Source organism: Megascapheus bottae, chromosome X, assembly GCF_031878675.1.
Source record: "Megascapheus bottae isolate mThoBot1 chromosome X, mThoBot2.hap1, whole genome shotgun sequence".
Taxonomy (NCBI): domain Eukaryota; kingdom Metazoa; phylum Chordata; class Mammalia; order Rodentia; family Geomyidae; genus Megascapheus; species Megascapheus bottae.
In genome coordinates, this window is record NC_143547.1 from 67040247 (window position 1) to 67054298 (window position 14052).

General features: G+C 38.9%; 1 protein-coding gene across 1 annotated transcript in view; it reads left to right on the forward strand.

Moving 5' to 3' along the window:
* Nucleotides 1–14052, forward strand: part of Cenpi (centromere protein I) — a 60138-nt gene that overhangs the window by 27298 nt on the left and 18788 nt on the right. The window contains exons 15-16 of the mRNA XM_090326955.1: nucleotides 9260–9354; nucleotides 13521–13656. Of these exons, the coding sequence (XP_090183081.1) occupies nucleotides 9260–9354; nucleotides 13521–13656 (231 nt within the window). The remainder of the gene's footprint in view (nucleotides 1–9259; nucleotides 9355–13520; nucleotides 13657–14052) is intronic.

A 14052-nucleotide genomic window follows, 5' to 3' on the forward strand; every position in this document is an offset into this window, starting at 1 on the left:
TTCTTTCCTTTTTTTCATGTATTTTTTACTGTAATTAATAGAAGGATTACATTATATTCACCAGATAGAAGATGCATTACTTCACATACATTGATACCCTTTCTCATGTCTTGGTCCCCATTTCCCTCCCTCCCTCCCCCACACCTCATCTTGTTTTCCCCCATCCCTATCCTATTTCAAATAGCCAAATATGCATATATACAATATATCAGATAACAAGGTGAAATACTGTAACAATATGAGATACCCAAGGGACAGCAAAAGAGATGAGAGATAACATAGTACATTAAGGACAACAATCATTCATTATATGGTATTTATTTCTATATCCTGGAGGTCCTTTCATTTAGCATCATACTATATGGGCTTATGTATATAGGTTTTGTTCTATTGTAAATCTCAGCTAGGAGAGCCCAAAGTTTCTACTGATTATGACAAATGAGGCAAACCATTGAGTCTGGCTTACTTCACTTCATATGATTTTTTTAACTCTTTCCATTTCCTTACAAATGGGGCAATGTCATTCTTTTTGACAGCAGCATAAAATTCCATTGTGTATAAATACCACATCTTGTTGATCCAGTCATCTACTGAGGGGCATCTGGGTTGGTTCCATATCATTGCTATGGTAAGTATGGTAAATGAACATTGTTGTGCTAATGGATTTAGTATGTCCTGGTTTCTGGACGATTAGGTAAATGCCAAGTAGTAGAATTGATGGATCATCGGGGAGTTCTAAGTTTAGTCTTTTGAGGAACTGCCATACTGCTTTCCATAGTGGTTGAATGAGTTTATACTCCCACCAACAGTGTAGTAGTGATCCCTCCTGACCACATCCCCTCCAGCATCTGTTGTTATTAGATTTCTTAATCATGGCCATTCAAACTGTAGTGAGGTGGAATCTTAGAATTGTTTTGATTTGCATTTCTTTTATTGCCAGAGATGTTGAGCATTTCTTCATGTGTCTATAGGCCATTCTTATTTATTATTCAGAGAAGACTTTCTTTAAGTCTTTGGCCCATCTTTTAATGGGATGTTTGTTTCTTTGGAGATTAGTTTTGGAGTGATTCAATTGTTTTAACTGTTGATATATTTTAGAAATGAGGCCTTTGTCCATTGTATGGTTAGTGAAGATCTTCTACTTTGTAGGCTTTCTAGTTAATTGGCTAGCTATGTCCTTTGCCATACAGAAGCTCTGCAGTTTAATGCAGTCCCACTTATCCAGCCTTTCTCTGATTTGTTGTGTTTCTTGGTCCTTATTAAGAAAGTTTCGACTTATGCCAAGGAAACCAAGTGTATCTCCTATTCTTTCTTGTAAAGTTTTCAGTGTGTCGGCTTTTACCTCGAGGTCTTTGATCCATGTGGAGGGTGACAAAGAAGGATCCAAGTTTAGTTTTCTGCAGGTGGTTAACCAATTCTGCCAGCACCACTTGTTGAAGAGGCTGTCTTTCTTCCATTCTGTTTTTTAGCTCCCTTATCAACGATTAGGTGGCCATAGGTCTGTGGGTTAATATCTGGATCCTCAGTTCTGTTCTATTGGTCTTCAGGCCTGTTCTTGTGCTAGTACCAAGCTGTTTTGGTCATTATAGATCTGTAATAAAGTCTGAAGTTTTGTATTGAAATCCCTCCTGCGCTGTTCTTTCTGCTAAGAATTGTTTTTGAGATACGGGATCTTTAATTATTGCACATGAAATTTTGGACTGCCTCTTCTATTTCTTTAAAGAAAGACATTGTCATATTGATGGGTATTGTATTGAATTTGTAGATAGCCCTTGGCAAGATTGCCATTTTCGTGATGTTAATTCTTCCAATCCAGGAGCATGGGAGGTTTTTCCATTTCCTCAGTTCTGCTTTAATTTCCTTTTTCAGGGTTTTAAAGTTTTCATCAAAAAGATCCTTTACATTCTTAGTTAAGTTAATTTCTAGGTATGTTATTCTTTGAGGCTATTGCAAAAGGAGTTGCTTTCCTGATTGTTGCCTCACTCCTCTCACTGTTGGAATATAGGAAGGCAGTTGATTTTTTTTTATTGTAATTAGTAAAAGGGTTACATGATATTTGCCAGATAGAAGGTGCATTAATTCACATACATTGATACCCTTTCACATGTCTTGGTACCCATTTCCCTCGGCAGTTGATTTTTGAGGGTTAATTTTATACCCTGCTGCCTTGCCAAAGTTTTGAATCAGCTCAAGCAGGTTGGGAGTGGAGTCTATTGGGTTCTTTTTTTTTTTTTGCCAGTCCTGGGCTTGAGCTCAGGGCCTGAGCACTGTCCTTGGACTTTCTCAAGGCTAGAGCTCTACCACTTGAGCCTTAGCACCACTTCTGGCTTTTTTCTATATGTGGTACCGAGGAATCAAACCCGGGTCTTCATGCATGCTAGGCAAGCACTTTAACCACTAGGCCAGACTCCCGGCCCTTATAGGGTTCTTTAAATACAGAATCATGTCATCTGCAAAGAGGGAAAGTTTCTCTTCCTCTTTTCCTATTTGGATCCCCTTTATGCTTGCTTCTTGCCTTCTTGCTCTGGCTAGGATTTCTAATACTATGTTAAAGAGGAGTGGAGAGAATGGGCATCCTTGTCTCGTTTTTGATTTTAGAGGGAATGGCTTTAGCATTTCGCCATTAAGTATAATACTAGCAGTGGGTTTGTCGTATACAGCCTTTATTATACTGAGGAATGTTCCATGGATTCTTAGTTTCTCCAGAGCTTTTAGCATAAACATGTGTTGGATCTTGTAAAATGTCTTTTCTGCATTTATTGAAACAATCATGTGATTCTTGTCCTTGCTCCTTTTGATAACACATAAAAATGCGAATGCAAAAAGGTAGAAAAAAGGGGGTATTCTTCAGTTTGTTTTCTCTGGGGGGGGGCATGGTAGGAAACTTATGTCTCCACTAAATTTGGGATCCAAACCCTTGAAAAAGTCTTTTTCTCTTGCGATTTCGCTTTGTGGTTTTTCCAGTTTGCTTGATTGCGCTGTAAAACAAAACAAAACAGTGGAGCCCGGAGTGGCTTTGTCTACCAGGAGTGCAGGCCCCACCTAGGGGGAGGGACTTCTACTAGCCCTGGGGCCGGACATCTGGCTAAGCTGTCACTGGGAAAAACTTTGCCCTTTTGAATGATGGCGCTGCCAGCACTACTTCTCAGGCTCCAGTTGGTTTGGCAGGGTCTTTGCCAGCAGTCAAGATGGCGCTACTGTTGTCTGATGGGGGAGGGGATTCTTTCCCAATGCCGTTCCGTGAGCAGAAGTGGAAACGTCCATGGAGATACTCACAAATTGCTGGATTTTCTGGTTCTGTGAAGATGGCAGGTCCACGGCCCGGCTGGGTGATGTCTCTGTTCTTGCACAGGCTCTGTCTGGCTTTGTCTGGAGCCAGAAGGTCTGCGCTGCTGAGAAGTGCTGTTGCTCAGGTTCAGGAGGGAGACTTTGTCTCCGCTCCACGCTGTCTTCTTGCTCTGGTTTTCTGCCTTTTTCCTCTCTGAGATCTCTGTGGTGCTAAAGCTTACTTAGGATCGATCTTTGGGTATGAACTTTCCCCTGCAATGCTAGAACTGGTATCTTGGCGAGAGCTCAGAAAGACTCACATTGAACTGCCGCCATCTTCCACCAAAGTCCTCCTTTTTTGTCAGTCCTGGGGCTTGAACTCAGGGCCTGGGCACTTGGGCTTTCTCAAGGTTAGCGCTCTACCACTTGAGTTACAGCATCCCTTACAGATTTTTCTGTGTATGTGGTACCAAGGAATAAAACCGAGATCTTCATGCATGCTAGGCAAACACTCTTAACCAATAGGCCATGCTCATGGCCCAGAGAATACATTACTTTTTGTAAAATGTCACTTCGTCCTTGCTTTTTTCCCTATTTCAACAGTACTTTTTTTTTCTTTTTATTGTAAAGGTTAGGTACAGAGGGGGTTATAGTTGCATAAGTAAGGTAAGGAATACATTTTTTTTCCGTCAGTGTGGGGCTTGAAATATGGACCCGGGTGTTGTCCCTGAGCTCTTCAGCTCAGTCATACCCTTGGGCCTGGGCATTGTCCCTAAGCTCTTCAGATCAAGGCTGCCACCATACCCTTTGAGCCATAGTCCCCCTTCTGGTTTTCTAGTGTTTAATTGTAGATAAGCATCTCATGGACTTTAGTGTCTTTGAACTGCGATCCTCAGATCTCAGCCTCCTGAGTAGCTGGGATTACAAGTATAAGCTACCAGCATGGCAAAAGTATATTTGTTTTTGATCGTTATTACTCCTTCTCTCAGTTTCTCCCTCAGCAGTGCTTTTCTGGCTGATTCTTTCAGACCTGGGCCTTGAAATACTGTATTACTCAATTCAAAGTCAGTCATAGAATTTTCTACATATTTTTATGGGATTAGGAGGGAGTGGGGGGAAAGGAAAGCATGGAAGGGGTATCAATGTTCAAGAAGTAATGTACCCACTATCTGATGAACATTGATACCCCTTCCCATGCTTTTCTCCCACTTTCCCTTCCCCACCCCCTCCTAATCATTCTTTCTTTACCCTTCCTTTCCCTATTTCAATTAAACAAATAAACACGTATTCACTATAGAGGTACCAAATTCAGATACAGTAACAACATGAGATAAACCATAGGGGAAAAAAGAGAATAAATAACTTCACATAGTATATTTAGAAGAACAATCACAAAGAGAAATGGCTCTGGAAATGTAGTATGATGATTTTTTAAAAGAGCTCCTTGATGACCCAGCAATCCCACTCCTGGGCATTTCCCCAAATGTCCATAAACAAGGAAAAACTAAAGCTACCAGCACATTATTTACCATAGCTATGATATGGAACCAACTTAGATGTCTCTTAGTATATGAATGGATCCAGAAGATGTGGTATTTATACACAATGGAATTCTATTCTGCCATCAGAAAGAATGACATCACCCAAGTTGTAAGGAAGTGGAAAGACTTGGAAAAAAATCATATTAAGTGAAGTAAGCCAGACCCAAGAAATACAAGTTCCATGGTTACTCTTGTTTGTAATAATTAGTATACATTTAGGATTCTCCTAGCAGAGGATCACAGTAGATCAAAGGCTATGTACATATGGCCACGTAGGATGAGGCTAAGCAAAATAAACTCCAGGATGCGGAAACAAGAGGTTTTATCTTTGTGCTGATTATTTTTGTGAAAGGATCTCAGTTCCTGTCTAGGCATGTACTTAGACACTGATGCTATATTTTGCTTCCTGCTGTCATTGGGCTTTATCCCAGTCATTTCTACTAAAATAGAGTCTTGAAGACTTTGATGCTTTGACTACTAGAGTCATAATCTTCCTGGTCTCAGTCTTCTAGCATAGCCAAGATGACAGGTGCCTAACTATTGGTTGCCCGTCTATGTTAAAACTAGCCTTAGGCTTCAATCCTACAAATTCAGCTTGTCAGAGTAAGGTATGTTTACATGTATGATCCTGTACATGCCTGTGCAAATATAGTAGTGCCTAAAACAAGCAAAGCTTCCTGTGATATTTATATTGAATATTTTAAAATTGAACAACATAAATAGCTTGCTTAGGGATATGTGCTGATATCCCATTCCTGTAAAACTAGCTACTCAGGAGACTGAGATGTGGAGGATTGCATTTTTTTTACTTGTGGATTTCTTTTTTTATTAAAGAATTTATTAACATTGATTTTTACATCATATTTCAAATGACAAGTTTAACAAACAAGTGTTCAAGAAGGGAATCTCTATATACAATCACTGGGACTTAGTTTTTAGAACTTAATCAAAATTAGGCTAAGGGTTTATATGTCATAGAAATGTATTAATTTATGAAATAAAACGTTATGTCTATAAAGTCATAGGTTTTTATGTCTATATAGTTATGTTTATATTTCCATTACCATGTCCATAGCATTGGATTTGCAAATATTGAGTCCTCGCTCTTGTACTCTTTGGATTTAATAGCCATATATTAAGGATACCATGTGCCTTTTGTTCCTTAGGTCTTGACTTGTCTCACTCAATATGATTCGCTCTAGATTCATCCACTTCCCTGCGAATGTCATTATTTTATCTTGTCTGTTGGCTATATAGAATTCCATTGTATATATGTACCACATTTTCTGTATCCATTCATCTGCAGTAGGGCATCTGTATTGTTTACATTGCCTGGCTATTGTGAATAGTGCAGAGATGAACATAGCTGAGCAGGTGTCCTTATCATACCTTGGGTTGTGATGTTCAGGGTAGATGCCCAGAAGTGGTATGGCGGGATCGTAGGGAAGGTAGGATTGCATTTTGAAGCTAGTCAAGGCAGAAAAATTTGCTAGACTTCAAAATAAAGATTAAAAAATTAGAGCTGGAAGCAAGCAGGCTGAAGTGGTAGAGTATCAGCCTAGCAAGCTTAAGAGCTTGTATTTGAACTCCTATCGAACTTAAAAAAAAACACAATAAAAGAGTAATTGAGAGTGAAAAATCAAGAGGTATAAGAACTAATAACAAAGAACGGGTAGCAGTAAATGTTAATGTTATTTCAATCCAAGTTTTGACAGAATTTATTGTATGAAGCCAAAGTGGTGGGTTATTGGATCACTTTCAGATTTAGATGTAACTGAGATGTTGGTGACAGGACAAGAGGCTGAGTGCTAAAAGCTTCTAGGAGATACATAATAGAGATTTGGAAAGATGTTAGGTAAAGTGGGACTAGGAATGTAACTCAGTGGTAGTTCTCTTGAAAATGTGAAGCATTGAGGTTGACTCCACCAGTACTGCAAAATGAACAAAGTAAAGATTAGTACCGTTGGATAACATGAAGGAAGTGTGTTTTAAATTTTTATTATTATTTTTTGCTTTTTGGACAGTCATGGAGCTTGAACTCTGGGCCTGGGCACTGTCACTGAGATCTTCAGCTCAAGGCTAGTGCTCTACCACTTTGAGCCACAGCACCACTTCTGGTTTTATGGTGGTTAATTAGAGATAAAAGTCTCTTGGAAGCCAGGTGTAGTGGCTCCCAGCTAATCCTAGCTATTCAGGAGGCTGAGATCTGAGGATGGTGGTTCTAAGCCAGCCCAAGCACTAAATGTATGTGAGACTCTTTGTCCACTTAATCACTAGAATACAGGAAGTGGGGCTGTGACTGAAGGGGTCAGGGTGGTAGCCTTGAGCTGAAGAGCTCAGGGACAATGCCCAGGTCTTGGGGTAGAGTGGTAGCCTTGAGCTAAAGAGTTCAAGGACAATGCCCGGGCCTAGAGTTGAAGCCCCATGACCCACAAAAATGACTCTCTTGGAAACGGGCATGGTGGCTCACACCTGTAATCCTAGCTACTCAAGAGGCTCTGATTTGAGGATCACAGTTCAAAGCCAGCTGGGGTGCTAAAGTCTGTGAGACTCTTATCTCCAGTTAACTACCGGAAAATCAGAAGTTGTACTGTAGGTCAAGACCGTAGAGCAGTAGCCTTGAGCTGAAGCACTCAAGGACAGCTCCCAGGCCCAGAGTTTAAGCCTCACGACCTATCCAAAAAAAAAAGTCTCTTGGACTTTTTTGTGTGCACTAGCTTTGAACCTCAATCATCAGATCCCAACCTCCTGAGTAGCTAGGATTACAGGCGTGAGCAACAAGCATCCTGCTGAAAAAGTGTTTTTTTTTTTTTAATTCCAGTCCTTGGGCTTGAACTCAGGGCCTGAGCACTGTCCTTGGGCTTTATCAAGGCTAGCACTCTACCACGTGAATCACAGCACCACTTCCTGGCTTTGTCTGTGGAATCAAACCCAGGGCTTCATGCATATTAGGCAAGCACTCTATCTCTAGGCCATGCTCCTGGCCCAGAGAAAGTGTTTTTTATGTAAAGAAGGGAATAATGGTTTGGATGTAGTGTTGAAGATAGATAACTTTGTTTTGTTTGGGAAACCTAGAGATAGTCAAACTCATAAGGAAAAAATTGTAGCAAAATGCAGTCTAAAAGGTAGGGGTAAGCTTGACACTGGTGGCTCATACCTATAATCCTAGCTACTCAGGAGGCTGAGATCTGAGGATCAGAGTTCAAAGCCGGTCCAGGCACAAAAAGTCTATGAGATTCTTATCTTCAATTAACCATCAGAAAACTGGAAGTGGTGCTATGACTCAAGTGGTAGAGCACTACCCTGGCTTCTGCCTCAACCCTGGGTTGTGGAGGGTATTCCTGAATGGAAAAGGTCAACGCTCTATGAATCTGAGTTTTCAGTAATTATGATTATAGGCGTGAGCCACTGGCAACTGGCTTGAACCTATTTTGTTTTTTGCTTTATATCAGCTTTATTTAAAATATTAAAATGTACAAGCACCTGATCTTGAACGTATTTTTAACCCTAATATATAGTGCCAATTTCTTTTTTTTTTCTCTTCCCCCCCCCCCGTGGTACTAGAGTTGAACTCAGCTTATACTTGCTTGTTTTGTTGGTGCTCTACCACTTGAGCCATGCTTAGTTTTTTGCTGGTTATTTTGGAGATTGAATTTCATAGAATTTTCTGTGTAGGGTATTTCAAACTGTACTGCTCCAGGTCTCAGCCTCCTGAGTAGCCAAGAATATAGACATGAGCCACTGGTGCCTGTCATGACTATTTGTTTATCTGTGAATGAGGCCCTGGGAAATTAAGAAAAGGGCTGAGAAAGGTAAGATTAGAGTTACTTGTTTTCCAGAGTCACATTATTCTTTAAAAATAGAGTAATGTGGGCCAGGAGTTTAGTCTAGTGGTAAAGTGCTTGCCTAGCATTGTACAAAGACCTGGATTCAATTCCTTGGTACCACATATATAGAAAAGCCAGAAGTGGTGCTGTGGCTCAAGTAGTAGAGCACTAGCCTTGAGGAAAGCCCAAAGACAGTGTTCAGGTCCTGAGTTTAAACCCCAGGACTGGCAAAAAAAAACCCAGAGTAACATGTAGTTGTGGACCCTGGGGTGAAAAGAATGGGAAACGCTTACATGTAGCAACTTTAAAGAATGAAAGGAATAAGAAGGTTAATCTTTTTATTTGATGAAGTAGTATTTGATTTAAAGAAATTAATTTATAGAAATGGCTACTTCTAGGCTAAGTTATGGAAGTTCTCTTTGAAAGATTCTTGTAGGGAATATATGAAAATAAACTTGCATTGGTATCCATCGGTCTGCTGAGAACTGATGGGTTAGAGAAGTACCTGTTGTAAGTTGGATGTGGTCATCTCACAGTCCTGTCCACCTCTGAGCTTCTGCTAGTTCTGAAGACAAATCTGAATGATTTGATGAGTGACTTTGTTTTGTTTTGTTTTGCCCTCAGTGTAGTGTTCTTCAGAGCCTGAAAGAACTGCTTCAGAACTGGCTGTTGTGGCTTTCTGTGGAGGTCACCCGGAGTCCCATAACATGCAGTCCTCTGTGAGTTGTCTTATTATCCTTCTAGGAGGGGATCACTACAAAATCTTTAACATAGGATGTTTAATAGAATGGCATAAGGCTTAATCCTTTCTCATAAGTGTTAACTAGAACTTTTCTAAAAGTTTTTTTGTGTTATTTTTTCGCTCTTTCCCATAAGTCTGAGAGAAAGTTTAGTTCTCCAAGCTGTTAGGATTATAAAATGAGAAACAACTCTTTTCCTGTAAGCAACTTGACAAAATTTAATATGGTAAAACATGGGAGAGCTGATATTTGAATTTACCACTTTGTCTTCCATTCAGTTTGACTCACTTTATAAACTGCATTTTTGTATCGAAAACCAACTTGGAGTATGGTTAGAAAAATCTCTAAGGTAATTTTGCTTTACCCTCAATGAAAATGGATGACTGAATTTAAAGGAACTGCATAATCTGATTGTTTTGACTTTTTCTGCCAAAAATCATTTGGCTATTCCTATGTTCTTTGATGAGCTACAATATCCCTTAGAAATTAAAAAAACTTTATATTATAGAAAACTGCAAACTTAATCAAAAGTAGAGGAAATAGTACCATGTTACCCCTAGGTACTTGCATCTAGTTTCCATAGTTAACTCACAGCTGAATTTTATTTACCTCCCACTTGGATTATTTTTAAGAAAAACCAGATACCATTTCAGCTATAAAAATGTACCATCATAATACCTTAAAAATGAATAGTTATTAACATCTTTAGATATCTAACAATGTTCAAATATCCTCAGTTCGGTTGTAATTTGTAAATATTGTTCAGTTTCCCTTTATGGCTAAAAAAATGAACTCAGGCCTGCATAAATGCATGCATATGTATACGTGTATATGTATATGTATATTTATATTTATATTTTGTTCTGGTTATGGGCTTGAACTCAGGGACTGGACACTGTCTTTGATCTTTTTTGCTCGAGTCTAGCAGTCTACCACTTGAACTAGAGATCCCCTTCTGATTTTTTTTGTGGCTAAAGATAAGAGTCTCATGGAATTTTCCTGCCCTTGCAAACCATGATTACAGATCTCAGCCTCCTTAGTAGCTAACATCAAAGGCATGAGCCACTGACACGAACCTAGGCCTACGTTTTTATTCCTATTGCAATGTGCAATGTAGGTAGTGTAGAGGATAGAGGCTATTTGAGGGTATATAAATTGTTTTTAAGTTGTCATAATTATTGCTGTAATGTTTCCAAATATGTCTGGTCACTTTTAGAATGAAATAGTGCATCAATGGGTAGCGAGGACATTTTGTACAGTTTCTCATGCACTTTTTTAGGTCTATTGAGTTAAACTCTGGACCTAGCCCAGCAGACTTACCATTTCCGTAATTCTGGCAGAAGATGAAGTTTAAGATCCACTTTTGTAAGATGTTCTGTTCAACATAGTAGGCTTGTATCTCTAACATTAGGCCAATTAGGCAATGAAAGTCTCTGGTATAGCTTAAGTAGGTACCATACAATTTCTACATATCATTCTAAAAATTATGGGATCCTTCCTTATTACTGTCATAAATTTGAGGAAAATATCTAAAAGGAGTAATGCTTTCTAAAATCCATAAAACAAATACACAGATAGTTAACTTTACGTATCACAGTAGTGTCTGAAATTTTGTAGTATAGCTCTTGTCATTTCCTTTTGGAGATATGGATGTAATATATTTCTGTCATATGACCATGTGCTCTATGACTGGTCAAAAGATTGTAGTTATAATTACCAGAAGGAAGGGGTAGAAAACTGTCTTTAGCAGTAGTTTCCCAGGGATATTTCTGGTTGTCATGATGAGGAGGAGAGTGCTGTCATCATTTAATAGGTAGCTTCTAAAAGAAGCTGTAAGTGGGGAGTTAGGGGCAATCCTGAACAGTTAATTGATTTCTCTAAGGCACCAGCAGTGTCCCGTGGACAAACACTTCAGAATTAGAAGTTACAAGTCTACATGTTCTGACATAGAATACTTGCCTAGCATAAACGAATGATCTGGGTTGAATCTCCAGCATGACAAAAAGAAATGTTGTAAGCAATAATCAGTATTTTTAAACTATTGAGAGTCCTTTGTCAAGTGTTGCCAAAATTCATAGTTACATATCAGTTTGTGTATCCCCATCTTCTTAGCTACTCAGGAGGCTAAGATCTGAAGATCATCAAAGCTAGACAGGGCAGGAAAGCCTGAGACTCTTGTCTCTAATTAACTACCAAAAAGCCAAAAGTAAAGCTATGGTTCAGGTTGTAGAGTACTCACCATGAGGAAAAAAGCTCAGGGACAGCACCTAGGCCCAAAGGTCAAGTATGTGCACGTACACACACACACACACACACACACACACACACACACACACACACAATAAAAAGTTTTAAAGAAGCCAGCTAATGCATGGATGTTGTCCAATTCAACAGTCTCCTAATCCTTCCCTACTTGTTTTCGTATGGACTTATGACAAAATGGGCCCTGGTAGATTCATCATCAAATCTCTCAAGTCCTGTGACTATGTTATTCCATATGCCAGTCCTGGGACTTGAACTTAGGGCATGGGAACTGTCCTTGGGCACGTTTTTCTCAAGCCTAGCACTCTGCCACTTGAGCTACAGCACCACTTCTGGCTTTTTCTGTGTATGTGATATCGAGGAATTGAATTCAGGTGTCCATGCATGCTACGCGAGCACTCTACCACTAGGCTATATTCCTGACCCATTCCATATATTTTTTGTGCACAACGATTTTTGACCATTTAAATCAATGAGGAAAACAATGATTTGACATTTATAGGTCTTTCATAAATCTAAGAGTGAATTGGAAGGCAGGAGTGAGACTAATAGATTGAAGTTCTTATTTTAGGTCCAGTGTGATTTAGAAAAACTCTGTTCATTAATTTACAGAGAATATAAAAATCTAGATCTGGTTATTACTAGAAGAATCAAATATGCCCCTCCCCCCAAATGCTTATTCAGTTTCAGCATTGAATTGAGTCCTCATCAAAGTGTTTGTAGCAGTATTTTTACACGAGGAATTGAGAAACAAATGTATTTTGATTTGTGTTCTGTCTACCACTTAGCTATATTCCCACTCCTCCTTTTTCCCTTTTTTTTTGCTAGTCCTGGGCTTGAACTCAGGGCCTGAGCACTGTCCTTGAGCTTTCTCAAGGCTACCACTTGAGCCACATTTTCACTTCTGGCCTTTGTTTTTGTTTTTGTTTTCTTCTTCTGTATATGTGGTACCAAGGAATCCAACTCAGGGCTTCACAAATACTAGATAAGCACTCTACCACTAGGCCACACTCCCAACCCCCCTACTTTTAATTTTTAGTGAATACCATTTTTTCCTTCCACTACTGGGGTTCAAATTTAGGGCCTTAAGTTTGTTAGTTAAGATGCTCTACCAATTGAACACAATTAATATGAATTTTTAGTGGCTTTTTTTGTGCCAGTACTAGGGCTTGAACTCTGAGCCTGCTCACAGTGCATTGGCTTTTTCATTCATAGCTACCACTCTATCATTTGAGCCACACTTCCTTGTCACTTCTTGCATGTTGATTAGAAATATGAATCTCTTGAATGGGCTGATCTTGAACTAAAGTCCTCAGATCTCAGCCTTTTGAGTAGCTAGGATTACAGACTTGAGCCACCAGAATCTGGCTTTATATAACTTTCACTCAAAGATTCCAGTAATTGGGGAATGGAAGGGCCCAGTGTTTATCAGTTATTAGAAATAAATATGTTTACCACTGGATCCTCATGAATTATTAGAAACAAATACACTACTGCTATGGTCCTTATACAAAGTATTATTATCTTGAGTTTGTTAAAAGTTTCTTTTCTTTCCCATGTTTACTAGTAGAGTCTATTTGTTAAATGATATTCTATGACTTGACTGACTCATTTCCTACAAGATTAAATGTAGGTTTATAATTAATCACTGATTTTTAAGCGAATTACTACGTTGAAATTAGAGCATTGAAATCTCTATCATCTTTTTTTGGTATCTATTATCTACTTGTAGCTTGGAGCCTATAAACATTTTCTTTTTCATTATTCACTTTATTAGCTATTTGAATTATACAAAGTGTATGTGGGTTCATTGTGACATTTATATTCATGTAACTGTGAGCACTTGAGCTGCTCAAATTGTGAATGTGCATTTCTTATTGTAGGGACACAACTTTGGGCGCATCCATCATCTCTGTGTCTAAACTGATTGAATACGTAGGATGGTTGTCCACAGTGGCATTACGCTTGGAGAATAACAGCGCTTTCTTGATGCACTTCATTTTGGACTTTTATGAGAAGGTAGGACATAGTCCATTTTCCTCATTTTGATTTATGTCATAGCTGTTCTTAACTAGAATATTACTTAAATTCCATGTACATGATCAGGTTGGGAGGTTGTGATTGTATTGGCATAGTTAAAATAACCTAATGTTCTGATTAGTATCAAACAAAGTGTAACACTTAGTTCAGATACCAACCCCTGGTAAAACCTGAAAAATGTCATTTTTCCTCATTTATTATCTTTTTCTTTCTTTTTATTTGTGGTAGTAGGGTTTGAACTTATGTACTTGAGCTTATTAGGCAAGCTTTCTACTACTTGAGCCACACCCTTCCAGCCAACTCCCTTTTTCCCTTTTTCTTCTGGTGTACAGTGCCTTTATGATTCTATTCTTTTTTATTTTTTATTTTATTTAT